This window comes from Podarcis melisellensis (assembly GCF_964234715.1).
Source record: "Podarcis melisellensis genome assembly, chromosome: W".
NCBI classification, from domain to species: Eukaryota; Metazoa; Chordata; class Lepidosauria; order Squamata; family Lacertidae; genus Podarcis; species Podarcis melisellensis.
The window spans coordinates 10047530-10075318 of NC_138535.1; the positions used below are offsets into that span (position 1 = coordinate 10047530).

General features: G+C 46.9%; 1 protein-coding gene across 2 annotated transcripts in view; it reads right to left on the reverse strand.

Annotated features, from left to right (window-relative positions):
• LOC309361132 (UDP-N-acetylglucosamine--peptide N-acetylglucosaminyltransferase 110 kDa subunit-like) overlaps positions 1 to 27789 on the reverse strand; it is a 145353-nt gene that overhangs the window by 8303 nt on the left and 109261 nt on the right. For both annotated transcript variants that reach the window (XM_081896081.1, XM_081896080.1), the window contains exons 16-21: positions 21649 to 21819; positions 21413 to 21529; positions 15370 to 15531; positions 12491 to 12643; positions 10386 to 10638; positions 9598 to 9721 (exon numbers count right to left, since the gene is read on the reverse strand). In XM_081896081.1, coding sequence (XP_081752207.1) covers positions 9598 to 9721; positions 10386 to 10638; positions 12491 to 12643; positions 15370 to 15531; positions 21413 to 21529; positions 21649 to 21819 — 980 coding nt within the window. The remainder of the gene's footprint in view (positions 1 to 9597; positions 9722 to 10385; positions 10639 to 12490; positions 12644 to 15369; positions 15532 to 21412; positions 21530 to 21648; positions 21820 to 27789) is intronic.

A 27789-nucleotide genomic window follows, 5' to 3' on the forward strand; every position in this document is an offset into this window, starting at 1 on the left:
TTTTCTACCCAATCATTCTCTCTGTCATTGACATAACACCTCAGGTATTGTTGGAGGATACCGTTTGCTCTTTCCGCCTGCCCGTTGGTTTCAGGGTGTCGGGCAGTCGAAAAATTAACCTCTACGTGCAGTAAGCTCATGAGCTTCCTCCAGAACCTGGACGTAAATTGTTTCCCTCTGTCTGAGACCACCCTCAAGGGGGCGCCATGCAACCTAAAAATGTGTTCTACAAACAATTTAGCTGTCTCTTCTGCCGTGACTGCATGTGAGCATGCTACAAAGTGGCACATCTTTGTTAATAGGTCTACTACAACCATGATGGCTGTTTTCCCCTTGGACTTCGGCAGATCAGTCATAAAATCTATCGATACTGCCTCCCATGGTCGTTCTGGTATGGGTAGTGGTTCTAATAACCCCGCCGGCGCCCGCCTCTCCCCTTTAGCCCGCTGGCATCGGTCACACCCTCTTACATACTCCCGTACATCTTCCCGCACCTTGGGCCACCAAAATTCCCTGGTAACCAACCACATGGTTTTGTGTTGCCCGAAGTGCCCCGCTGTGGGGCTGTCGTGCAACTGCTTGAGTACTCTCCCTCTCAATTCTCCTTCGGGTATATACAGTGCCCCTTTGTAATACAATGCCCCGTTTCTTTCCTCAAAACCTCCTGGGTTCTCTCCCTCCCTCCTAAGACCTCTAAGCTTATCCTGGGCGTATTCATCATTCTCCGTTCCCTCTATCAGTTCTCTTTGCCCCACCAATGCCGCCCCACACACCCAGCGGTCCTCTGGGATGATATGTCTCTCTTCGGGCGCTCCCTCCCCCTCCAAATATTCCGGTTTACGTGAGAGAGCGTCCGCCCTGACGTTTTCTGGGCCTGGCACGTAACAAATTTCAAAGTGGAATTTGGAGAACTCCTGGGCCCATCTCACTTGTCGTTGGTTGAGTACTCGTGCCGTTCTCCAATACTCTAGATTCTTGTGGTCAGTGCACACTTGCACCTTGTGTTGTGCACCAATTAGTAAGTGCCTCCATCTCCGGAACGCTTCGTGAATGGTGAGTAGTTCTCGGTCATACACTGTGTAGTTCCTCTCGGATTTATTCAGCTTTCGTGAGAAGAAGGCACACGGTCTCCACTCCGACTTCCTCTTCCCCGGCTGCAGAAGCACCGCCCCTACCGCCCGGTCCGATGCATCAGTTTCTACTCTCATCGGTTTTTGTAAATCCACATGCAGGAGCTGTTCTTCAGACGCGAACGCTTTTTTCAGCTCTTCGAATGCTTGCTCCGCCTCTGCCGTCCAAACGAATTTCTTCTTGCTGCTGAGACAGTCAGTGATGGGAGCCGTCAAGTGGGCAAAGTTCTTGATGAACTTCCGATAGAAGTTTCCAAACCCTAGGAACCTTTGCACATCCTTCTTCGTTTTCGGTGTCTTCCATTCCAGTACCGCCTGAACCTTGCCTGGATCCATGGCCAATCCCTTGTCTGACAAGCGGTACCCCAGGAATTCCACCTCCTTGGTATGAAACTGACACTTCTCCAGTTTCACCCACAGCTGGTTTGCTTGCAGCTTGCCCAACACTTCCCGGACGTCCCTTACATGCTGCTCCTCATTCTCTGAATATACCAACACGTCATCTAAGAAGGCCACGCAATTCTTGTAGAGCAAAGGCCCCAGGACGTGGTTCATAAATGATTGAAAGCATGCTGAGCCTGCTTGTAGGCCGAAGGGCATAACGAGATACTCAAAAGCCCCTAAAGGGGTGAACATGGTGGTTTTCCATTCATCCCCCTTCCTTATCCGTATCAGGTTATACGCCCCCCTCAGGTCCAGTTTGGTAAAAATCTTTCCCTTCCTCACCCTGGTCAAAATGTCATCAATTCTGGGCATGGGGAAAGCCACTGGTTCCGACACGGCATTCAGGGCCCTGTAATCCACTACAAGCCTGGGTTTATCCGTGTTTTTTTTTGTCCACAAAAAACACTGAGCTGCCCCCCACCACTCTTGACTCTCTGATGAAACCTCGCTTCAGGTTTTTGTCAATGAACTCCCTTAACTCCTGCATTTCCCTGTCGGACATGGCGTACAGCTTGCCCACTGGCAGCTGGGCCCCAGGGAGTAGGTTGATTTGACAGTCAAAGGGTCTATGCGGGGGCAGTTTGTCTGTTTCTCTTTCGCTGAAGACGTTACCCAGGTCGGCTTATTGTCGGGGCACCTTCCCTTTGTCCGTTACTTTCGTCCCTGCTAGAGTGGCCTTGGCCCCTTCCTGAGCCTTCCCCTCTTTGCAGTGTTCTAGGCAATGTGCTGACCCAAAGGAAACCACCCTCTGATGCCAGCCTACTAGCGGATCATGTAGCGCTAGCCAGCTCATCCCCAAAATAATGGGCGCTCCTCCCAAGGTGGCCACGTTAAACGCTATCAGTTCGGTGTGTCTTGCCACCATCATTATCATTGGGACAGTCTGTTGGCTAACTTCTCCTCCCAACAGCTCCCTCCCATCAATCGTGGTCACCTGCAAAGGGTTACTTAAAGGGATAGTCTGTATCTGGTGTTCAGCTGCAAACTCCTTACTCATAAAATTACAGGAGCTGCCTGAGTCCAATAGCGCCTTTATCTTTAGTGGGTGTCCGTTTGGCAGCTCTAGCAACACCTCTATCACAAGCGCTGGTCTTGGGGGTTCCGGCGTGGGCACTTTCACTGCTCTTTGGCCTGGCTGCTGTGCCCCGATGGTGGCAGCCAGGCGTTGGCTTTTACTTGCTCCTTGACTCCTTCCTCCTCCCCCCCAACAGCTCCCGCCATCCCTTGCCATTCCTTTCTTTGCGGGCAGACTCTGGCAAAGTGACCTGGCTGTTGGCAGAGATAACATTTCTTGGCGCTCTTTCCCTCCTTCTTCCGCCCTTCACTGGGGTTTGAAACTGCGCGCGCGCGCTGTTCCAATTTCCATCGGCTCTACTGGCGGGGAAGGCTGCTCTGGAATCTCTGGAATGCGGAAGTCCCTCCAACGTTCCCCCTTCCCTTCCCGCTTCTCCAAAGCTCTCGCCTCCTGGCGTGCTCCTATGGCCAGCGCGGATTTAGTCAGCTGGTCCATAGACCAGGGGCGCCCGGGAAAGTTCGTCCTTCACTGCCGAAGAGAGCCCTTCTTCGAACAGCATTTGTATCGGTTCCGCCGATAGATCCCATCCCAATTTATGGATCAACATGGTGAACTCAGTCCAGTACTCACGGACAGATCGGTTCCCCTGTTTACACGCCATTAACTGTCTGCGCACCACTCCCTGCTCAATCTCGCTGGAAAACATCAGATCCATGGCGCGAAAAAACTTCCTCGAGTCCTTTAGGGCGTCATTATTAGCTGCCATCAGGGGCCTAACCCAGTCTTTCGCCCCCCCTTCGAGATGGCCAATCACAAACGCTACCCTCGATTCCTCATCGGGAAAGTCATCAAACTGCAGATTGAGGGCATATTGCATCTCTGTCCTAAAGGCTTGATAGTTCCTGGGATCACCCCCAAACTTCTGCACCAATCCTGGCACCTTTCTTGTGAGTGGGGTGGTTTTCCCCTTTTCTGCATCCTGAGCCCTCCTCTCCTCGAGCCTCGCCGTTTGCAGCGCTAGCTGGACTTCCAACACCCTGTACCTTTCTTCCAGGCTTGGACCCGCTCCAGCTCCTCCTGCTTCTCCGGTTCCGGCTGGGTTGCTCATGATGCCTCTCCTTGCACAAGCGGCTTTCAAGGACTGTCGGATTGCTGTGATGGGATGATGAGCTGCTTGTGCGTAAAAGCTTAGTCCCTCAGAGTTTGGCCAGGTTAGCAAGCCTCTGTCTATAACGGAGCCCCTTAAGCATGGCTCCGTCAATCGCTGGCAGAATCCGACAGTGGGCGTTTACGGAATCTCTTCCAACATAAAAGCTCCTTAATGGAAACGCGTCTTCTGGACTCTCGGCGCGACAGTTTCCGGCGAGGAGTGGGTGTCCCTATAGGAGGTCCTGAAACCTCCCCACTGTTTTCGCTGGAAGTGTCTCTGAGCCATCCCTCCGACTCACTTTCCCTCGGAGCTCCTTCTCTCCCTCCCCCTGCTGGTTCCCTCTTCTGCTGCTAAGTCTCTCCTAACCTCCGTGAGCCCTTCCACCTCCTGTCCTTCCGATGGCAGTTCCCTGACACCTTGTTATTGCAAAAAGGAAAGCTTCCCCAGGTTGTCTGTATTCAGAGGGCGCCAGCAAGGTGGAACCTTTCTGTAAAACAAGGATTTTAGGATTCCAAAACAGAATCCCCCTCTCGGTTCCATTCTGATATACTTGCTCACACATGTCCATAAAACTTTATATGTTTATCATTGCAATATAATTTCATAGTTATCGGTCTGTGTATTTCTAATATTAGAACCATATCAGTCATTTTTTATATAACTGTAAAAACAACTGAAAATTTATTATTCCGAAAAGGAAACCTTCCTCTGGTTGGCAATATTATTAGGATGCCAGCAAGGCAGAACCTTTCTGTAAAAAGGGATTTTATTATTTCAAAAAGGAATCCGCATCTTTGTTCCGTTCTAATATACTTGTTCATCCGCGTCCATGCAATCTTATATACTTAACCAATTTTAAATCCTTCTTCATCTTATGGCAAAGTCACACAGCTGTTCAAGGCCCAAGAGCCCTGCTTTTCCTCAGTGCCAACCCTCAACCAAAGGCCTAGGCTGCCCTCCGGTACCCACTTACCTGGGAGTAAACCCCATTCAACACAAAGGAACTTATCTGTCAGTAGATATGTGTATCGTATAGTTAACTGTATAGTGAATTCTCAATGAGTGCCTGTCTTTAGCACCTGCAGAGTAGCAGACATGCTCTTTGCAAAAAGCAGGGCTCTTGGGCCTTTAACAGCTGTACAACAGGCAAACATTCAACAGGTGAAGCATTTCTTAGCAGTGGCTTTCGAGCACCCTGGAACTCGGGACCTTTCAGCTCCCGGATGCCGCAAACCCGGAAGTGACTGTTCCGCTTTGCGTGTGTTCTTTGGGAACCCGAACATCTGACGGGGCATCTGATTGGCTGCAGGAGCTTCCTGTAGCCTATCATAATAATAATAATAATAATAATAATAATAATAATAATAATAATAATAATAATAATAAATTTTATTTATATCCCGCCCTCCCCAGCCGAAGCCGGGCTCAGGGCGGCTAACAACAATCAAATAATCAAACAGTCAAATAATCACACATTCTAAAAATATTCATTATAAAAATTAATTAAAATCAAATTGATGGCAACCGATTAAGCAAAATTCTGTGCAGGTTGCCAGAGGAGGGAGTCAGGCTGCGCCCTGACCAAAGGCCTGGTGGAACAACTCTGTCTTGCAGGCCCTGCGGAAAGATGTCAGGTCCCGCAGGGCCCTAGTCTCTTGTGACAGAGCGTTCCACCAGATTGGAGCCGCAGCCGAGAAGGCCCTGGCTCTAGTTGAGGCCAGCCTGACCTCTCTGAGGCCTGGGACCTTGAGGATGTTATTATTTGCAAACCGTAGGTTTCTCTGTGGGGCATACCAGGAGAGGTGGTCCCGTAGGTACGAGGGTCCTAGGCCGTATAGGGGCTTTAAAGGTTAAAACCAGCACCTTAAACCTGACCCTGTACTCCACCGGGAGCCAGTGCAGCTGGTATAGTACCGGATGAATGTGATCTCGCAGCGAAGACCCCATAAGGAATCTCGCCGTGGCATTCTGCACCCGCTGGAGTTTCTGGGTCAGTCTCAAGGGCCGCCCCACGTAGAGCGAGTTACAATAATCCAGTCTGGAGGTGACCGTCGCATGGATCACAGTGGCTAGGTCAGGGCGAGAGAGAGAAGGAGCCAACTGCTTAGCTTGGCGGAGATGAAAAAATGCCGCCTTTGTTATAGCTGTAATCTGAGCCTCCATAGAGAGGGAGGTATCGAAGATTACACCCAAACTCTTAACGGACGGTGCTGGCACTAATTGCACCCCCGCAAGAGATGGGAGTTGCCCCCTCAATCCCATATTGTCCCGCCCCAGCCAAAGGACCTCTGTCTTCGAAGGATTTAACTTCAACCGGCTCCCACGTAACCATCCAGCCACAGCTTCCAGACATCTGGTCAGTGTGTCTGGGGCCGAGTCAGGATGGCCATCCATCAACAGATAGAGTTGGGTGTCATCAGCATACTGATGGCAACCCAGCCCAAAACTCCGGACAAGCTGGGCGAGGGGGCGCATAAAGATGTTGAAAAGCATCGGGGAGAGAATCGCACCCTGAGGCACTCCACACACCAAGGAGTAGCGTGATGACAATTCCCCCCCAAGCGCAACCCTCTGTCCCCGACCAGAGAGAAACGAGCGCAGCCATTGAAGGACTGTGCCCTGGATCCCCACGTCGGCAAAGCGGTGGTCCAGGAGTTCGTGATCGACCATGTCAAAGGCTGCTGACAGATCTAGAATAATAATAATAATAATAATAAATTTTATTTATATCCCGCCCTCCCCAGCCGGAGCTGGGCTCAGGGCGGCTAACAATCAAATAATCCGACATTCTAAAAACATTCATTATAAAAATTAAGTAAATTTTTATAAATTTACTTAATTTTATAAATTTTACTTAATTTTATAAATTTACTTAATTTTATAAATTTACTTAATCAGCAGCCTCGACCCGCCTCGATCCAGCTGCCTGCGGAGATCATCTGTTAGGGCGACCAGAGCTGTCTCGGTCCCATGACCAGCGCGGAAGCCGGACTGGAATGGATCCAGAGCAGATGTTTCATCCAGAAACCTACCAAGCTGTTCAGCAACCGCTCTCTCAATCACCTTACCCAGGAATGGAAGATTCGAGACCGGGCGGTAATTGGATAGATCTAAGGGACACAGGTGGCGCTGTGGGTTAAAGCCTCAGCGCCTAGGACTTGCCGATCGAAAGGTCGGCGGTTCGAATCCCCGCGGCGGGGTGCGCTCCCGCTGCTCGGTCCCAGCGCCTGCCAACCTAGCAGTTCGAAAGCACCTCCGGGTGCAAGTAGATAAATAGGGACCGCTTACCAGCAGGAAGGTAAACGGCGTTTCCGTGTGCAGCTCTGGCTCGCCAGAGCAGCGATGTCACGCTGGCCATGTGACCCGGAAGTGTCTCCGGACAGCGCTGGCCCCTGGCCTCTTAAGTGAGATGGGCGCACAACCCTAGAGTCTGTCAAGACTGGCCCGTACGGGCAGGGGTACCTTTACCTTTACCTTTTAAGGGATCTAATGATGTTTTCTTTAAGAGCGGACGCACCACTGCCTCCTTCAGTTCCCCTGGGAATATCCCGGTGCCAAGGGACAAATTGATGATATCCCCCAGGGGGGCCCGCACCTTGTCTGGACACGCTCTAATCAGCCATGACGGGCACGGGTCAAGAGGACAGGTGGTGGGCTTTCCAGCTCGGAGGAGTCTGTCCACATCGGCTGGAGATATCCGGTCAAAGTGGTCGAGGGGCCTCCAGTTCCTTTATTGTATCCAAATTGGCAGGGAGGTCATGGCGGAGCAACAGAACCTTCTCCGCAAAAAAGATCGCAAACGCCTCACAGCTGTGTGTCAGATTGTTATTTAAATTTGGCTGTCCTTCAAGGGACGTTAAAGACCGAATTATACTAAATAATTGCGCCGGGCGAGAGCTAGCGGATGCAATGGCGGCCGAGAAGTAAGACTTCTTAGCGGCCTTCACTGCCATCTCATAGGTTTTCATAAAAACCCTATAAGATGTTCTTGAGGCTCCGTCACGGGCACCCCGCCATACTCGCTCTAGCTGTCTGAGGTCCCGCTTCATTTTCCGAAGCTCCTCGGTAAACCAGGGAGCCCGGTTTCTGCGGGGGTCGCAGAGGGCGCTTAGGTGCAATCTCATCGATGGCTGCCAGGAGCTAGGTATTCCAGCCCTCATCAAGCTCAGTCAATGAGTCGCCAGGGGGAGCAAGGTCCCGCAAGGCTTGACGGAATCTATCAGGGTCCATCAGCCTCTGCGGGCGAGCCCAAATCGGCTCGCCACCTAAGCAGGGTGGGGGTGGAAAGTCAATCCTGGCTTTCAGAGCGTAGTGATCAGACCATGGCACCTTCATCGAAGGAGACATGATCACATCTATACCAGCGCCAAAGATCAAATCCAGCGTGTGGCCTGCTTGATGTGTGGGGCCCGAAACAAACTGGGAGAGCCCTAGTGTCGCCATGGAAGACACCAGGTCCAGAGCCTGTGAGGAGGGAGTGGCATCAGCATGGAAGTTGAAGTCTCCCAATACCAATAGGTTAGGGAACTCCAAGGCCCAGCCGGCTACCGCCTCCAGCAGGCCTGACAGGGTGGCTGCTGGTGCGCTAGGTGGCCGGTACACCAGCCAGACAGCCAAGCTCTCCTCGGAGCCCCACACTAGGCCAACACATTCAATGCCGGGGATCGATGGCGATGGTAGAAAGAACAATCTTCCCGGATTAATAATGCCACCCCTCCCCCCCGGCCCACAGTCCGTGACTGGTGGAGGACGGAGAAACCCGGGGGCGCCATCTCTCGTAAGGTAACAGTTACCCCTTCGCGCACCCAGGTCTCTGTCACACAAGCCAGGTCGACCCCCTGCGAGGTAAAGAAATCTCACAGGGTGGCGGTTTTGTTGCCTATAGACCTGGCATTGCACAACACCAGTGAAGGAGGTGAGTAATCCTTGCTCACCCTACCCTCGTCTCTCAGGATGGGGCGCAGATTGGAAGGGGTACGAGCATATCCGTATCTCGATCCCCTTCGCCTATAACATCTGCCCCCACTGCCATACCTCCCTCGCACAGAAGCAGTGCTTGGGTTCCAAACGTTTCGAAAGTAAAACAGACTTTCGGAACGGATTCCAAGGTACAACTATGAGGAGAGCTTCGCCGTGAATCTACTCTTTCTAATTTGTGTGATGCCATCCCCCGGCCTCCATAGTGTTCCAAAACCTAGGATGCCAGCAAGGACGAACCTTTCTGTAAAACAGGTACCATTGTTCTCAAACTTAACCCGTTCTGGAAGTCTGTTCCAAAACCAAAGCATTCCAAAACCAAGGTGCACTTTCCCAAGGAGAGTAATGCAAAACGGATTAATCCGTTCCAGACTTTTGAAAACAACCCTTCAAACATGAATTTTACTCTCTAATGAGACCATCGATCCATAAAATGAAAGCAATTAACTAATGTACCGCAGTCGCACAATCAATCCATCAGTTGCTGAATTGGGCTCCCCACAGTCACAAAAACAAAAGAAAAAGACCCACAAAAATGCAAAAAAACACAGCAAAAACAGACAGACCTCAGTGAAACACTCAAAACGGAAGCGTAACACTAGAAAAAAAAGTGTGGCACTCAAAATGGAATTGCGGCACACTCAAAACGGAGCACGTTTGGCTACCAGGAAACATCTGCCAACCGGAACACTTCCTTCCTGGTTTGCAGTGTTTGGCTTCCGAGTTGTTTGAGTGCCAAGGCGTTTGGGAACCAAGGCGCCACTGTATTCCAGGAAGGTTTTTCTCCAAAGAAATGGGATGCTGAATGCTCCCATTGGGCTTCGTGAGCTGTGCAACCAACGCTGCGGTCTCTCCCACCCCCCAGTTGCGCGTCTACTTACAATTCTGGATCTGTCCCCAGTTTCACGGCGACGTCTTCGTATTCCTGCCGGCTCTTCGCGATGAGCTCAGGGCACCCGAGGCAAGTGAGCTGCGAGGCGGCGACGCGCGAGGCGAGGGTCTCTCCTGCAAAACGGAGGGCGGCAGGTCATACAAAGCTCCGTTGAAAGCATGGTCTGCCATCATCTTGTTAAGTATGGGTCGGCAAACTAAGTGCCAGGGGCCAGATCCAGCCCAATCGCCTTCTCAATCCAGCCTGTGGACATGTGTTTTGACATGAGTAGAATGTGTCTTTTTATTGAAAATGCATCTCTGGGTTATGAGTGGGGCCTGCCTGTTGTTTTGACATGAGTAGAATGTGTGCTTTTATTGAAAACGCACCTCTGGGTGATTTGTGGGGCATAGGAATTCGTTCATTATTTTTTTCAAAATCTAGTCCAGCCCCCCACAAGGTCTGAGGGACGGTGGACCGGCCCCCTGCTGAAAAAGTTTGCAGACCCCTGTTGTAGAGGAACATCTTGGTGGATTAAGGGAACGGCCCAAGTAGAAGGGCCCATCGCCCAAACTGGATAACCCCCCCCCCGTGTCTTTCTTCCCTCCCACTAGCATAATCACCTGGCTCACAACTGAACTCTTGGGATACACAGGCCAACCTCTCGACCATCCCCCCCACCCCCCAGTGGGAATCCCAGGTCCGACTCAACGCAATGTGTCTCGGCACCCAATACCAGAACAATATCCATCATCATCATCATCATCATAATTATACCGACTCGCGCCGCCATCTCACCTGGCATGGTCACCATGGGGGTTCCAGCCCAGAGCACATCCATCCCGGTGGTGTGCCCATTGCAAAGGGGGGTGTCCAGACAGACATCGGCCAGCTGCCCCCTCCTCACGTGCTCCTCTTTGGGGGCAACGGGAGAGAAGATGATCCGGTTCTGGGGGAGGCCCATGTTCTGCGCGTACTGCTGGATGTTTGGTTCGCCCACAGCCGGGAAACGCAACAGCCACAGAACGCTGTTCGGGACACGTTTCAGAATCTGCAAATAATAATGATAATAATAATAATTTTATTATTTCTACCCTGCCCATCTGGCTGGGTTTCCCCAGCCACTCTGGGCGGCTTCCAACAAAAAGTTAGAAATGTATTAAAACATCAGTCATTCAAAACTTCCCGAAACAGGGCTGCCTTCAGATGTCTCCTAAAATTCTGATAGTTGTTTATTTCCTTGGCATCTGATGGGAGAGGGAGCCACCACTGAGAAGACCCTCTGCCTGGTTCCCTGTAGATTCACATCTCGTAATAAGGGAACCGGCAGAAGGCCCTCGGGAGAGGGACCCCGGCATCCGGGGTTGAGGTGCTCCTTTAGGTGGGGTCTCATCATGCGTCCCAGATGGAGCTGCCCCAGACACAGAATGGACCTGCGCCTCCATGGGCAGCGGAGAGTCCAAAATGACTCCTGGGCTGCTCAGCTGGTCCTTTGGGGGCACAGTTGCCCCATTCAGGAACAGGGAGTCCCCCAAACCCACCCGCCCCCTGTCCCCCCAAAATGTTGTCAGGATTCAACCTCCATCTGTTAGCCACCATCCATCCTCCAACCCAGACTTCCTCAACCTCGGCCCTCCCAATGTTTTTGGCCTACAACTCCCATGATCCCTAGCTAGCAGGACCAGTGGTCAGGGATGATGGGAACTGTAGTCTCAAAACATCTGGAGGGCTGAGGTTGAGGATGGCCGAGGTTGAGGAAGCCTGCTCCAAGCTTTGCAAAATCCTTGCAGGAGACCTTGGGGTCTTTACCAGACCCCGGTGGCAAAGGTGGTTCCATGAAATTGTGAACTACCTGAAAGAGTCTCCTGCTGCTGTTTCCTGCAGATGCAATAGATGCGGCAAAGAAAGCCCTCTTCACTGTCACCATCGCCACTCGGCAGGCTCGACGTTGAGCTCTAACCGGTCCGATTCAGAATGAGTTTTTGGCCACCAGCGCTCTAGCTGTCTCTGCGATTGTTTCATTACCCTCAGCTCTGGGGGAAACCGTGGGGCTGTCTGGGCTCCATGCAATCTGAGAGGGCGCTTCAGAGCCAGGCGGTCGATAGCCCTGGTTAACTCCACATCCCAGCGGGCCACCAGGGAATCAGCTGAAAGGCCATCAACATGGGATAAAGCATCCCCTACCACTCTCTGGAAACCATTTGGATCCACTCAGTGGCGGGTGCAGCCTATCCGAATTGGTCCCGCCTCCCTGCAGTGGGGAAGGGTTGTGGAGAAGTCCAAGTGATTCGGCCACGGCACTTCTTTTGTTTCGCTTCAGTGTCAGATCGCCGCCGTCCATAGAGGTGAACACCAGGTCCAAGGCATGTTCGCAGCTATAAATTGGGCCAAACTCATTCAGGGACAGCCCCACGGAGGCCATGCTTTCTACGAAATCCTGAGTGGCCCCTTGGAAGGTTGGGTCAGCGTGGATGTTAAAATCCAGGGTGTCCAAACTTTTTCAAAGAGGGCCAGATTTGATAAAGTGAAGATGCATAAGGGCCAACCAAAGTTGTTGATTTTTTTGGCATATACTGCCACAGGGGCTGGACCGGATTGGAGTTGGTGAGTTAGGATTGGAGTTGGTGAGTTTTTTTACCCCATAATCAGCCACAGGCACCAGATTAAACTGACCGGATTAGGCCCCCGGAAAAGACTTTGGACATGCCTGCCCTAGGACAACCAAGCTAGGGGTCTCCAGGAGAACAGACAGGGAATCCTTGGTGCAGCGGAGAGGAAAGGAATCCTGCACTGCACCTATTGTCCAGCTTCCGGAACACACACTCAGCGGACTGGGTCTTCCCAAGAGGGCGCCCAATAGGTGCAAACCAGCGACTTCCGATTCGCCACAGGGAGCTACTCACGTTGGACCACATCTGCAGAGTGGCTGGGTCGATCTTGTAAAGCTGGTTGAAGTTGCAGTAGACCACAGTGTCCTCCGGCAGCCCGTACTGGGAGCGGGTGGTGACGATGATGGTTCGTGGGACCTCCTCGCCAGTCGCCGCCTTGTTGTTGATCTGAAGGAGAAGACAGAGAGGGAAGATCGGAAGGAAGCTCAAGGGGCAGAGCTTCGACTCAGTGCTATGTAGCGTCAGATCAGAAGGTTGGCAAAGCAAACGATTATACTTGAGCAACTTTTGCCTTAGAACAGGCTTCCTCAACCTCGGCCCTCCAGATGTTTTGGGTCTACAACTCCCATCATCCCTAGTTAACAGGGCCAGTGGTCAGGGATGATGAGAATTGTAGTCTCAAAACATCGGGAGGGCTGAGGTTGAGGAAACCTGCCTTAGAATGACTGGACAAGAACCCAATAAACAGGCAAGAACTTTTCTTTATTGACCATATTGACCAGGGGTCAGCAAACTGTTTCAGCAGGGGGCAGTCCACTGTCCCTCAGACCTTGTGGGGGGTCGGACTAGATTTTGAAGGGAGAAAAAATGAACGAATTCCTATGCCCCACAAATAACACAGAGATGCATTTTCAATAAAAGGGCACACATTCTACTAATGTCAAAACACCAGGCAGGCCCCACGCTGCTCGTGCATGCGCAGACACTCAAAATGACATCACACGCATGCATGGAAGCGGCAAATTGCGACCCGCGCAGATGCTCAGTCGCGGGCTGCGTTCTGCTCTGGATGTGAACGGGGCTACGGAACAGATCCCGTTCACGTCCAGAGGAACCACTGTAGTAATAATAGTAATAATATTTTACTATTTCTACCCCGCCTTAATAGTAGTAGTAATTTATTATTATTTCTACCCTGCCCATTTGGCTGGGTTTCCCCAGCCACTGGGCGACTCTCAACTGAACACTGAAAACAGAATAAAACATCAAACATGAAAAACGTCAGAGGTCTTCTAAAAGTCAGACAGTTGCTTATTTCCTTGCCATCTGACGGGAGGGCGTTCCACGGGGCAGGCGCCACTACTGAGAAGGCTGGTATATTTTACACCTGACTTTATTCTGTGCTGTTTCATCCTGGATTGCTTTATTTGACGTATTAACGTCAACTACTTTGGGTTTTCCCCCCTTAAAAACATAAAGCGGTCTAGAAAAAAAAAGAGGAACACTGAATAACAACACTCGGCTTTTTCAAGCCTCCTGCATTTTCGTTATTTGCAAATGGTGACATTTTATATTCAATTTGCATCCAAGTTGCTATAGATTGCACTGAACTCTTGAAAAGTAAATGATTTAAAGCGGGCATGTCCAACTTCCAAGAGACTGCAATCTATTCCCACTATAAAAAAGCAACAACTGCCCATTGGATTGACCAAAGTTGTGGAGCTGTCTCATTTTCTCTTTGTATAAGAGCAAGAAGGTTTCCCAGGTCCTTATAATATCAGTGTAAACAGCTGGTCCTGGAGAGTATTAACTGCTTTCCATTTTAACCTGAGGTTTGCCATTTGTCCCATTTTAATTTATCTGAATTAATTTTGGGGTGCATTTTAATTGATTGCTTCTTCCGCTCCGAGCCCTGCTCCGGCCGGGGAGGATGGGGGTACAAATAAAAAATTACTACTACTACTACTATTATTATTATTATTATTATTATTATTATTATTATTATTATTATTGGGGGCCAAAGCTGTTTAGCTTTTTTTAGGGGGCCAAATTTACCAGGACTCTCTCAGAAGGTCCAGCTTGCTTTTTGGAAACAGAGGCTCAGGGCTGTACAAGCCGGATGGGCTGGGTATAAATCATAATAAATTCTTATTTCAATCATTCCTTAATCAATTATCAACATCATCATCATCTCATTGAATTGCAGGTGGATTCTGCTTCTGGGCAGTCCCAGCCCCGTGGCTCCTCGAAAGTCCCTTCCGTCCAGTACATTTTATCATATGTGGTGGGAATGCAAAAGGGTTAGAAATTATTAGGAAATGATATATAATGAATTGGGAAAAAAACCTGTTTAAAAAGACTTGTTAAGAAACCAGAAGCATTCCTCCTAGGAATTTTAGATCAAGATTTAAAAAAAGAAAATTGGAAATGATTTATGCATGCAACAACAGCGGCAAGAATTATATTAACACAAGCTTGGAAGACAGAAGAAATACCAACGAAAGAACAATGGCAAGGGAAATTTATGGAATATGCAGAACTGGCAAAATTAACAGATAAATTACATGAAAAGGATAACTAAGACTTTAAAAGAGAATGAGAACTATTTACAACATATATGAAGAGACAACATAAAGAATTGAACTCATTGGCAATAAACCAGGCATCCCCAACCTTTGGCCCTCCAGATGTTTTGTCCTACAACTCCCATGATCCCTAGCTAATAGGACCAGTGGTCAGGGATGATGGGAATTGAAGTCCAAAACATCTAGTGGGCCAAAGGTTGGGGATGCCTGGAATAAACAAACACAATTGTATATAACAAAAAGCAAGACTATATGTACAGTATTGGGAATGTTTTGGGGAAACAACACACAGGGTGAGTAATATGGAAATAAAACAAAATGGGAATATGAGGGAAGTCCAGCGGAGGAGGGGGAGAAATATGGAAAATTGTTAGAGAAATATTGTTAGAGGATGTATACATGGAAAAACCAATTAAAAATATTTTTTAAAAAGAAAAGAAATTCCCTTCAGTCCCAAAACCCAGCCAGATGGGCGGGGTATAAATTATTATTATTATTATTATTATTATTATTATTATTATTATTATTATTATTATTATTATTAATTATTATTAATTATTATTATTACTGTTCTCCCAACCCTCTCACCTGAGTCGTCGCCAGCCCGTTGCTGATGATGAATCCATTGATGGTGATCTGAATCTGCCCGCGATTGATCATGTCAATCACTGCTTCGGCAATGGTGTTCATGGGAATAATGGGCATGCTGAGCCCGGTGGTACCATCATCCCCGCTGTCAGGACATTTCATCTGGAAGCCAAGATAATAGAATAATAATGGTTATTCAAACCCCACCCATTTGGCTGCATGTTAACTTCCTCACTGCCACTCCTGTCCATTAGAAGCATAGCACAGAAAGTGAAATGGATTTCGCAGACAGCCGCTCAAGTGGATTACAATCTGGTTTTCTGGCGCAGCAACCCCTCTTGTGGCTTTATTTTGTCTGCGTTTCAGGCATTTTAGCATTTTAGAGGGGGGGCTATTGTACGCAGTGGGATTGCAAGATGATTTTTTAAAAAGGGAAACGGTATATAATGAACTGGGAAAAAATGTTATTTCCAGTTCATTATATATCATTTCCCAGATTTTTAAAATCATCTTGCAATCTTTTGTGAAAAAACCAGAAGCTTTTTCATTAGGTATTTTAGGACAAGAATTGCCGGAGAAAAATCGGACGTTATTTATGCACCCCACGAAAGCAGCAAGAATCCCAATAGCACAAAACTGGAAGACAGGAGAAAGACCATCGAGTGAACAGTGGCAAGAAAAACTGGTGAATTACGCAGAGCTAAGAAAGTCAGTAGACAAACTGTGTGAAATGGGCAAGAGGGTCTTTGAAAAAGAATGGGAGCCTTTTACAACTTACTTGCAGAAAAAAAAATAGAAAACCATGGACTCACTGGCAGGATTTAAATAAAACATTTACAACTTCATTTCCATAGAACAAGAAATACCGTATTTTTTGCTCCATAAGACGCACTTTTTTCCTGATAAAAAGAAAGGGGAAATGTCTGTGCGTCCTATGAAGTGAATGCCGTGGAGGAGGGACAGATGGGAGCCATGGCTCCCCTTCCTTCCCTCCTCCGTGGCTAGCTTTAAAGCAGCAAAGCGGACAGGAGCCAGAAGGAGGGACAGATGGCAGCCCCTTCCGCCCCTCCTCCCAGCTGACACGGCTCCTGTCCCGGCGTCTCCTCCTCCTCTTTTTGCTCCAGTTCCGGCGTCACTTCGGAGGCAGCTGCCCGCCACAGGCACGCACAAATGTGAGCTCTCCCTCTCTCTTCCTTCCTTCCTTCCCTCTTCCAACTTGAATAAAATATTGGGGGGGGGGCAGGTAAGCCCCACCTCACATACCGTAATTCAGCCTTTCTCAACCTGTGGGTCCCCAGATGTTGTTGAACTACAACTCCCATCACCCCTATGTTTATTAAATAGTTTAGTTCAACATTTGATTCAGAATATTTTTTTCTTGTTTTCCTCCTCTAAAAACTAGCTGTGTCTTATGGTCGGGTGCATCTTATAGAGCTAATAATACGGTATAACGGGATAAAAGAACATTATGTATAAACAGCAGAATGTAACATTTGGTGCAGGCATCCCCAACCTGCAGACCTCCTGATATTTTGTCCTACAACTCCCATGATCCCTAGCTAGGAGGACCAGTGGTCAGGGATGATGGGAATTGTAGTCCAAACATCTGGAGGGCCGAAGGTTGGGGATGCCTGATTTGGTGTAACAAACCAGAAATGGAAGTTGGGGGACGTTGACAGGGAGGAGGGAAATGGGAAAACGAATGCTAAGTGAGGATGCTGAATATTTGTTAGGAGGAAAGAAAATCATCATCAATTGTGATTACGGTCCAGAGACCCAACAAAACATTACAAATCAATACACAGTTCATACAGCCTACCTCCAGGTTAATCAAGCATTTTGTTTAGAATATAGGGCTCATTTGTTCTTGCAACCACCGATAAAAACTTTGCCACTGCCAATGTTCTAGCTTTTGTCCGGTCTTCCAGTAGGAACCTGACATAGTGAGCCTCTGATTTTCCCGGGAAAGGCACCAGCAAGGGTAGTATCAGTTCAGCCCTGGCCTGCTCATACTTCGCACAATGCAACAAAATATGATTTATGGAATCGATGTCTTGAGCACACGAGCAAAGTCTGTCCTGGTAGGGAACTCCTCTCAACCTACCATCCAGCACTGCAGAGGGGAAGACATTTAGTCTGGCTTTGGTGAAAAGCCTTCGATAGTTAGGTACTGTCAGGGAACTGCCATCAGAACGAGAGACGGAGGCAGGGCCACCCAGCAATGCTGGAGAGGGGACGAGCAGGGGGGAAGGATTTCAACGTAACACCCATAGAGGAGAGAGGGAGATGGAGGAATTGGTGACAGGGCTCCAAGACCCTTCCCCCGACGATAGTGGAGAGAGCGCTGGGACGCCCCTGCCTTCCCCTTACTTGCGCAGACGCGTTCCGCGCAGAGAACATAGGAGGAGACTCGGGGTCAAACAGCTTTTATGCTGGAAGTGGTTCAAGAGACGCCCACTCTCGGATTCTGCAAGTGACTAACAGGTCACGGAGGGCGAGCTCCGACCCTGGGCATGGTTGGGGCAAGCAAGCTAACTGAACTGAAGTAAGGTTACGCACAAGTAACCCCTAACAACCATTACAGGTACTGTCAGGTTTTTGATGTAAGATGTTAACTCAAAGGCATACCCATATTGAACTCCTGCTGCCAGCGGACTACAGACTGCGTGTGATCGAGATCGCAAGTCACTGTGTGCATTGTCCCATAATCTTTGCTTTAAAGCCTTTTGGGCGCCTTCATAGCCCAGGTAATACAGTTGAGGGGGAGACAGACCAATAGAGGTGGCTTTTTTAGCCATGGTTTTCTGCCATTTGCTGACAAATTCCTCATTGGTCAAATGTTGGTACAGACCCTTCCCTAGATTAAACACTGAAATCCTGAGCCAATGTTTTAGGGCAGCCCATTGGGCATTCACCAGCTTCTAACAGAAGTATGGAGTTGGGGATGCAGTTAGGTACCTGCAGCAGAGATCGTATAAATTTTGCCTGAAAGCCATCTAGCTTTGACAGGTCCCCATTATGCCAGACATTTGCTGCATACAAGAGTTGGGAAACGGGCAAGAAAGAAAATCAGTAACAATTATTTTTTTAAAAATAATAATTAAAGGGGGGGAAGCAACTGGGTGCTGGCCCATTTGTACCACAGTGGCACCTCGGTTCCCAAACACCTTGGGACTCAAACAACTTGGAAGCCAAGCGCTGTAAACTTGGAAGGAAGTATTGCGGTTTGGAATTTTTCCCCGGAAGCAGAACATGCTCCGATTTGAGCGCGATGCTTTAGATTTGAGTGTTCTGCTGAGGTCTGTTTTTGCCGTCTTTTGCATTTTTGTTTGGGCGGCGCTTTTGTTTTTGCGACTGGGTGGAACCCGGTTCGGCTACCAATTGTGCGACTGCCGTAGGGTGCTGATTGCTTTCATTTGATGGATCCATGGTCTCATTCAAGAGTAAAATTCATTTTTAATTGCTATTTTAGGGGTTTGCTTTTAAAAGTTTGGAATGGATTAATCCGTTTTGCGTGACTTTCCATGGGAAAGCGCGCCTCGGTTTTGGAAGGGATATCCAGAACGGATCAAGTTTGAGAGCCAAGGGACCACTGTATATGTATAGCTTGGGGGGTGGGGGGAGGAAGGAAGCTGCATCATTACAATGATCATCATCAACAACAACAGGCATCCCCAACCTTTGGCCATCCCGATGTTTTGGCCTAAAACTCCCATGATCCCTAGCTAACAGGACTAGTGGTCAGGGATGATGGGAATTGTAGTCGAAAACATCTAGAAGGCCGAAGGTTGGGGATGCCTGATCAACAACATCATTTGGATGTTGCTGGATTGCAACTTGCACACCCTTGACCAAGCATAGGCAAGTGGATCAAAGCCCCCCCTTCAAGCAATGACTTTTGCTATGGATGGATGGACTGTGACTGCGGAAATGGATCAAAGCCCCCCTCCAAACAATGACTATCATCAGAGCAGGTCAGAAAACAAATTATTAAATTTTCATTACCTACAATACTGTCTTATTTATTTTAGAGTACAGTACATGGAGTATTGCTTTCATTTTATGAATCAATGGTCTTGTTAGAGAATAATAATAATAATTTATTTTTTATACCCCACCCAATCGAATATTAAAAACACAATACAATAGTAAAATTCATGTTAAATGGCTGTTTTAGGGGTTGCTTTTCAAAGTCTGGAATGGATTAATCCGTTTTGCGTGACTTTCCATGGGAAAGCACACCTCGGTTGTGGAATGCCTTGGTTTCGGAGCGGACTTCCGGAACAGATTCAGTTTGAGAACCAAGGGACCACTGTGATTTTAAAAGAACCATCTTGCATTGGGCCACGATTTTAAAAGCCATGGGAAAAAAATAGATTGAAAAAGCTGCTCTTTATTGTATTTTAATCTTTTGCTGGAAGCCGCCCAGAGTGGCTGGGGAAACCCAGCCAGATGGGCAGGGTATAAATGATTTTTATTACTACTACTACTACTACTACTACTCATGTGCTGGTCCAATGCCTGTGGGAATGCTCTTCTCTTGTGGATAATGTGCTTTCTCTTTTTTCTTTAAGTTTTTTCTTTTCAGTTTTTTATGTTTTTTTCCATACACTGCAAATATTTTCCATATATACAGTAAGAGGAAAAATTATTTCATCATCAGCAAACCTTTTATTGGCATCACATACAAACATCCAAAACAAATCAATACAGAATTACCACTTCCCCAGTGGCACAAAACATTTGCTAAAAGAAAGGAGGTAGAGCAGTCTATCGTCACATCTCTAGGTCTCCAGGGAGATGCAGTGTATTTCGACGACAAAAAACCAAACAGATATTTAGCCACTAACTTGGTGAGCTCCTAATCATTCCCCAGTAATAGAAAATGTATGACCTCCAACTCTGGTTTCCATTTGGGGATACAGAGTTGATCTAGAAATTGCTGGTGGAGATCAGCATATAGTTTACAATTAAGAACCATATGTGTAAGGGTTTCCACCAGGTGGGCTTCACATGGGCAAGTTCTTTCTCCTTCCACCCTGCCTGAGAACCTTCTCCAAAGGGGGTTGGATGGATTTGAATTAAACCTGGCCAGTGAAAATGCCCTTCTTTCTTGAGGGTTAAGCAAGGTAATTAATTCAAGGTAATTATGGTTAATTTCATGTGCCCAAGAAAGTTGAAAATAAAGAGGGGAACACATTTTCTCTGCTGCTACTGTTAGTTCTTGGCGTTCAATATCCCACAATCTAGTTTTTATTATAGCCTTGGCAGATGGTCTGGAGTAGGAGATGGTAGGGACATCAATCGCAAAAGTTCCACTGACAGCCCAAGTTACTATACCTTCTTGTTAAACTGTTGTAGCCCTGGGGAAAGAAAGGGGTCTAACAAAACTTCGCTGAGGAGAGGATCTTTATCTGATGTAAGGCAGATGTTTAACCAGCATAGAAGAAATCTCGCCCAGGTGACAGTCTCTACCTTGTGTTGACCTCCCTCTAGACACAAGGCTGCATAGGGTACACAGCGTGGGACAGTGAAAATCTTGAAGAGAAAAGCTGCCTGTAGTTGTTCAACCAACTGGGTAAACCCTGGCAGCCAGACTGGAATACCATAGAGCAACTGAGCTGTAATTTTGGCGTTGAAGACCTTAAGGGCAGAAGGGATATGCAGTCTATTTTTATTATTATTATTTTGTAAAATAGTGTTTGTTGTATTGAAATACAATACTTTTCTTTATTCTTTGACTGTCTACTTTTCTTTGCATTTTTTCCTTTTTCTCATTTACTTTTTCCTTCTTTCTCTTTTATTGGATATTATTCTTTATGTATGGTGTTGTTTTGATGTATTTACTTCGCAGTAAAAATATAATAATAATTGTTTGAATTTATACTAATGTGATATATTTCTTACTAGCTGTCCTGAGCCAGGTTTCGGCCAGGGAGGGCGGGATACAAATAAGTTTTTTTATTATTATTATCATCATCATCATCATCATTATTAGAAGTTAGACTCCAAAACCACCTACACACGCCCAAATTTTCCTGACCTTCACTATTTTCACATCAGGCAGGCTGTCGAGGAATGCTTTCAGGTCGATGCCGTTCAAAACAATTCGGTTGTCATAGATATGCCCATTCGATTTGAAGTCGATGACGGCTTTTTTCTGAAAGAAATATGTACAACGTGTCTGAAAAAACGCGACAATTTGGATTTGGGCCTTTTTCCAAGAAAAAAGACGGCAGTAAAAAGCCGACTGTTCCCGCTTGCCCTCTTCTCAAATACCTTCAGGTGTGGGAACATATTCGCGTGATCGCCAATGAAGAAGGTATTGGGCATGTAAGCCAGTTTTTCGGAATACTGCTCCACCACTTCCACCGGGGACGTTTCTTGGTCGGTGATAATATAATCCATGAATAAAGCCCCGCTGGTTCCCGGGTAGCCCAGCCACATCGCCTGGAAGGCAAACAAATGAGGGTTAATAATAATAATAATAATAATAATAATAATAATAATAATTTATTTATACCCCGCCCATCTGGTTGGGTTTCCCCAGCCACTCTGGGCGGCTCCCAAAAAAATATTAAAATACAGTAAGGCAGCGAAACAAGATATCCAAAGCTTTTTATTTTTTAACTTTATTGAAATTCATGAATGAACACACACACACACACATATATATGGTCCAGTAGCACCTTAGAGACCAACTCAGTTTGTTCTCGGTACAAGCTTTCGTTTGCATGCACACTTTTTCGGATACACTGAATAATAATATAAACAATATAAATATAATATTAATATAATAATGTAAATAATATAAAGAAGAAACTTAGTTGGTCTCTAAGGTGCTACTGGACATTTTTAAAAAAATTATATATTTCGACTGCATCACACCAACATGGCTACCTACCTGAATAAATAATATACACACTCCTAATTCAACAAAAAAGTAAGTATCCATGTACAAATCTTCCTTCTATGAATTGGCAAAAATTACTTGGGTTAAATTTGTGCAGTCTCCTTTTTCCGATCCTTTTCCTAATGTTAAGCAGACTTCCTATCATTACCCGATGCAAAGTTCCTTTCTAGTGTTGAAACCCAGCCAGATGGGTGGGTATATATATAATTATTATTAATGTACTTCATTGTTACCTTATTCTTTCTGTATTTTCCAATACGTTCTTACAACAGTTTGTACCCTTTACCTTATTTCTCCGCTATACCTTTAAACAAGGGTCATTTGAACGCTGCCATCGATACCACTATTATATTTCTATAAGTAAATCTTACACATTTCCCATTTTTGACTAAATTATTGTTTTGTATTGCCTCTCAATCTCTTGGTTATTTGCACCATTTCCATGTATTCCTGTAATTTGAATTTCCAATCTGATAGCGTCGGGATTGGTTCCCCTTTCCAATTCATTGCTACCAATGTACTGGCCGCAGCAGTGGCATATAGAAAAATTTCACTCAATTTTTTTGAAATATCCTTACCTAAAATACCTCTGGCAAGATATCCAGAGTTTGCAAAAAAATCCAAAAACCTAAGAGCTTCTTAAAGAGGACCGTGTCTTCCAGCAAAAGCTACAAAAAAGGCCACAGAAAGCAAGATCACATAATTGTTGGGTGTAGTGAAGGGTTAACCTTCTGTGCCTTGAGCATGAGAGGAGGAAGTGAGCTGAGTGGATTGCTGAGAGGAGGAAGTGAGCTGAGTGGATTGCGTTGCTGCAAGCTGAGAGAGAAGGACGCAGAGAAAATGCAGCTTGAATCAGATGGAAATTGGAGTTTGTAAATACGCTATTTTGTTCCCAATAAAGAGATATTAGGATAGAAGAAACGTCTGGACTTATTTACTGCCCTTTCGACACACAGACGCTGTGTAATTCTGCTAATTGCTTTACGACCGCTCCAAAGCCACACTGCGTAAACAGAAGCTGCGGAGACTCGCAGGGGAAGCGTGGCTGGGCGCCAAACAATAAAGCAATAAATCTATCGGAAGAATAATTAAGAATTAAAAAAATTAAAATTAAAATTAAATCATTTTTATTGATTTTCCGATAAAAACATCCAGTTAATATATCCAATCATAATACTCCAATTAAAATAAAAAAAACTACAATACAAAAGACCAAATTATAGTCCAAATTATAATTATAAATTTTTCGGAGCTCCCCACGATCTGGATCTCTGAAGCATGATGTCAGGGAAGAGTTAGAAGTTTCCAGTTTCTCAGAGGGAGAAAGCATTCCCCAAGGGGGGAAGGAGAGCAGTGAATCTAATAGAAGGGAGCAAGAGGAACAACAGGGAGGGGCCGGCTGTTCCCAGGAAAGGCAAGGGTTAAGTTCTAGCTCAGATTCGGAGGAGAGGAGATACAAGCCAGCTCTAGCCAGGAGGTTAGAAAAAAGAGCGGGAAAGCAAAAGGAGCAGCTCCTTCGCCATTTTGAGAGTGGCTGGTCACGGAGAAGCAGAGTTCAGAAGGTATCTGAAATAAGTGACTCTGAGGAATAACATTTAAAGATCAGAACCGTTTATAAGATTCTTATAATAAGTTATAAAAGAACAAGAAGCGTTTGTGTGGTGATCTGAAGAGGACAACGACCAGTCTCGACACATATCTCCACATCTCAGTCCTGCCTCTCCTCGTTGTTTCCATATTTTCCACATTTCCATTTTGACGCTTTATAATTCTTCGTCCCTGAGTCCATGATTCTCAATCATGTTAAACATAATAAACTTTCATCCGTCGAATACAGCTTTGTTAGTATACATTTTTCCAACAGTCTTTTTATCAGCGCAGCTTCCTCTGACTCCATTCCAATCTGGGAAATTGTCCAAATCTGTTATCTGAAGTTTAATGGCGCGGCAACTCATTAATTGTCCAAATCTTCCTTTTGACCTTTATTGAACCAGTACCTTCCAAGTTAAATTGTTAGGCAAAACCAATCAATCAATTCCTTTATTTGACCGATAGTCAGAAATAAAACAAAGGGACACAGGTGGCGCTGTGGGTTAAAGCCTCAGCGCCTAGGACTTGCTGATCGAAAGGTCGGCAGTTCGAATCCCTGCTGCGGGGTGCGCTCCCGCTGCTCGGTCCCAGCGCCTGCCAACCTAGCAGTTCGAAAGCACCTCCGGGTGCAAGTAGATAAATAGGGACCGCTTACTAGCGGGAAGGTAAACGGCGTTTCCGTGTGCAGCCCTGGCTCGCCAGAGCAGCGATGTCACACTGGCCATGTGACCCGGAAGTGTCTCCGGACAGCGCTGGCCCCTGGCCTCTTAAGTGAGACGGGCGCACAACCCCAGAGTCTGTCAAGACTGGCCCGTACGGGCAGGGGTACCTTTACCTTTTACCTTTACAGAAATAAAACACAATACAGAATTATGAACCAAAACACCATAGGGGTACATGAACAAGGTAGGGCCACAGCACTAAACCTCTCACAGATAACCCACATCAAGGCATTCAATTGTACGTTTCCGACGCTTGAGTGCCAGGAAAAGGAACTTAGCCACTGACAAAGTTGTTTTCCTAGAAGACCTATCTAGCAGATATGCTGTCTGCTTTCCTCTTTGTCGGGGACTAAGCTGGGGTAAGTATGGGGTTATAAGACACTGTCTTAAATCATTGTAGAAGGGACAGCTCAGTAAAATGTGCTCTGTGGATTCTACCTCACCCAACACACAATGGCATAATCTCTGGTCATATGGGACTCCTCCATATCTTCCCTTCAGAACCGCCGAGTCGAGAACATTCAGCCTAGCCGCGGTAAATAGTCTGCGGTATTCCACGTAGTGGACATCCGCCAGGTAGCGAGCTGGAGCAGCTCGGTACATCTGTTCCCCCAGAAACAGCCCTGGTTTCACACGGGCTATGTCCTCCTGTCTCGCAATATCCTTTAATCTTTGGGCGATCACCGCCTTTGCGTGGCTATACGTCATGGACCCTATATAAAGGGAGGACAACCCGCACTTCTGCACTTCCTCCACTATCTCCCCTTCCCATGGAGTTTTAAAGTTATCCCTCAGAATCAAGGGGGCCAAACCTGCCGGTCTGAAACAAAGCTTAAGCCAATGCCATAACTTCGCTTTCAGGGCCACATACCTAAAGGCTTGGCAACCCGTTTCCAGTCTCATGATCGCGCCTGCCACGGAGGGGGGGATCCTGAGTATGGCCCTGAGGAATTGGGTTTGGATAGATCCCAATTTTTCAAAGTCCCTACGTGAGCCCAAGGCAATGCCCACCAGTAGAAGAGGGAGGACTTTCATTTTAAAGAGTCGCAAGGCAACTTTGACAGTTTGTGCCTGTTTCTTAGAGTACAGGGTTCTAATCACCAAGGCTGCTTTCGATGCGTTCGAGGCTATGTATTCTCTGTGCGCCAAGAAGGACCTATTTGATCTAACAACCTGACCCAGGTATTTGAAGCAACTGACCTGCTCTAAAGGAATACCATTAATTGACTATAAATTAGGTTTCGGTCGAGCGACAAAGACCATTATTTTGGTCTTGGCATAATTTAGTTGGAGCTCATGTTGGGTCACATATTCATGAAGAGCTCGAAGCATCCTCCTTAATCCGATGGGGGACGTAGCTAATAGGGCGGCATCGTCCGCATACAGCAGGACATTCAAGGCTCGTCCTGCCAGTTTTGGTGGATGGAAATCAGTATTTGCCATATGCACCACTAGCGAATTAATATAGAAATTAAACAGGGCAGGGGCAAGCAAACAGCCCTGTCTTACCCCCCTAGTGGTGGCAACCAGATTGGAGACTAGCCCCTTGCTATCTAGCCTAATCCTCAGGAAGGTATTAGTATGCAAATTAATAATCAGCAGGAGAAGGCGGCGGTCCATAGATGTCGCTGCCAATTTTGCCCATAGCTGGTTCCTGGGAATTAGATCAAAGGCCTGCTTAAAGTCTATAAAGGCGACGTGGAGGGCTTTTAGGCCATTGTCAGCATACTTGGTGGCCAAGTGATTTAGAATTAAGATTTGGTCTGTTGTTGATCTTGTTAGGCAAAACTGTTTGCAATATTACAATGAAACTGTATTCCACAAATATCAGTCATTTGGAGACTGAAACTCTCCCCCCTCTGGGCCCTAAAGGGGGGGCGCTGCTAGACACCACTTAGCCTTCTCTCTCGCTCATAATGCACTGTATATTGTTCCAAGTTGTTATCTCAAATTATTGCAAAATCAGTCAGCGCATAACGCCTACTCGCCTCAAAGAAAGGGAGGAATATATTTTTTCATGCTGCTTCTGTAGTAAAGTTAGTAATATTTAGAAAATTATTCTTTGGCCAAGCAAAAGGAGTGAGGCCTTGTGGGAGATTCATCAGCCACAGGGACCCTGGGAAAGGAGTTGTGTGTCTTTAAAATCTCAGACTAGCTGACTCCTCAGCTGAAAGGTTTATTGGAACCAAGGAGGCCTTGATTTAATGAAAAGAACTAGCACCTGAGTTCGATGGTGTAAACATCCTTTCCTCCAAGGATGCTATCTGTCCTTGAATTGCCTGGGAATGTGGTTCGGGCTAATTTCCACGGAAGGGAGGAACCCTTTGATTTAAAGTTTAAAATTCCAAATTGGCCCAGCTGTCAAGAGGTAAATTGATTGACCAGCAAGCCGGTCATTGGTGTATTTGAAAATAATCTGAGTCTTATGATTGGCTTGAAAGTTACGACGCAGGGTGCAAATTGTGGATAAAAGATCAAGGAATTGTCTTGTTCTTTGCTCTATGCCTTTGCTCTGCAAACCGCAAAGATGCCAGGCTCTATTGTTCCAGCTTAATAGCCGTCGTTCGCCTTTTGAGATGGAGATCTTCAAAAGTCCTCAACTAACAGCTTCCTAAAGAACTTCAGCTATCCTATTTTGTGTTAGAGCTTGTGAGTATGTAGAGTTAGATACAATGTACCTTTGTTATTTTGTTATCTGTAACGTTCAAAAGATGTGCCTGCTATTCTAGCATGTTTCTATTGTTATTTTAAAATAAATCTTTTAAGAATGAAACTGTTTTAGCTTGTGTGCCTTTCCGGAGGGAATAGCTAAGTCCTAGCCTTACGCTTGGTTACGCTCTACCGTAGAACTTCTGCCTGCAAGTCTGTGGATACAGCTTGTGGAGTAGGGGGGCAACCAGGATAACAGATCATAGCCTTCTCCCTGGGTTGTGATTTTGGGCCCCCTGGAACATAGGGAGTGGTGGCAGCCCTACCGGGTCGTGTTTGGTTCTGTTTTGCAAAACGTAATACGCCTCCCAACCTTGCCCTGGGCGTCCTCGTCTGGCTGGATAGCAGAGACAGGAGAAGGGAGGGGCAAGCGGTTGGGGGGTGAGCATTTACTATATGGTGGCAGCGGTGGGATGCCGCTACACCGTACTTTACTACATGTTGGCAGCGTGGTGGGATTGAACTTCCCGCGGAAAGGCACTTTGA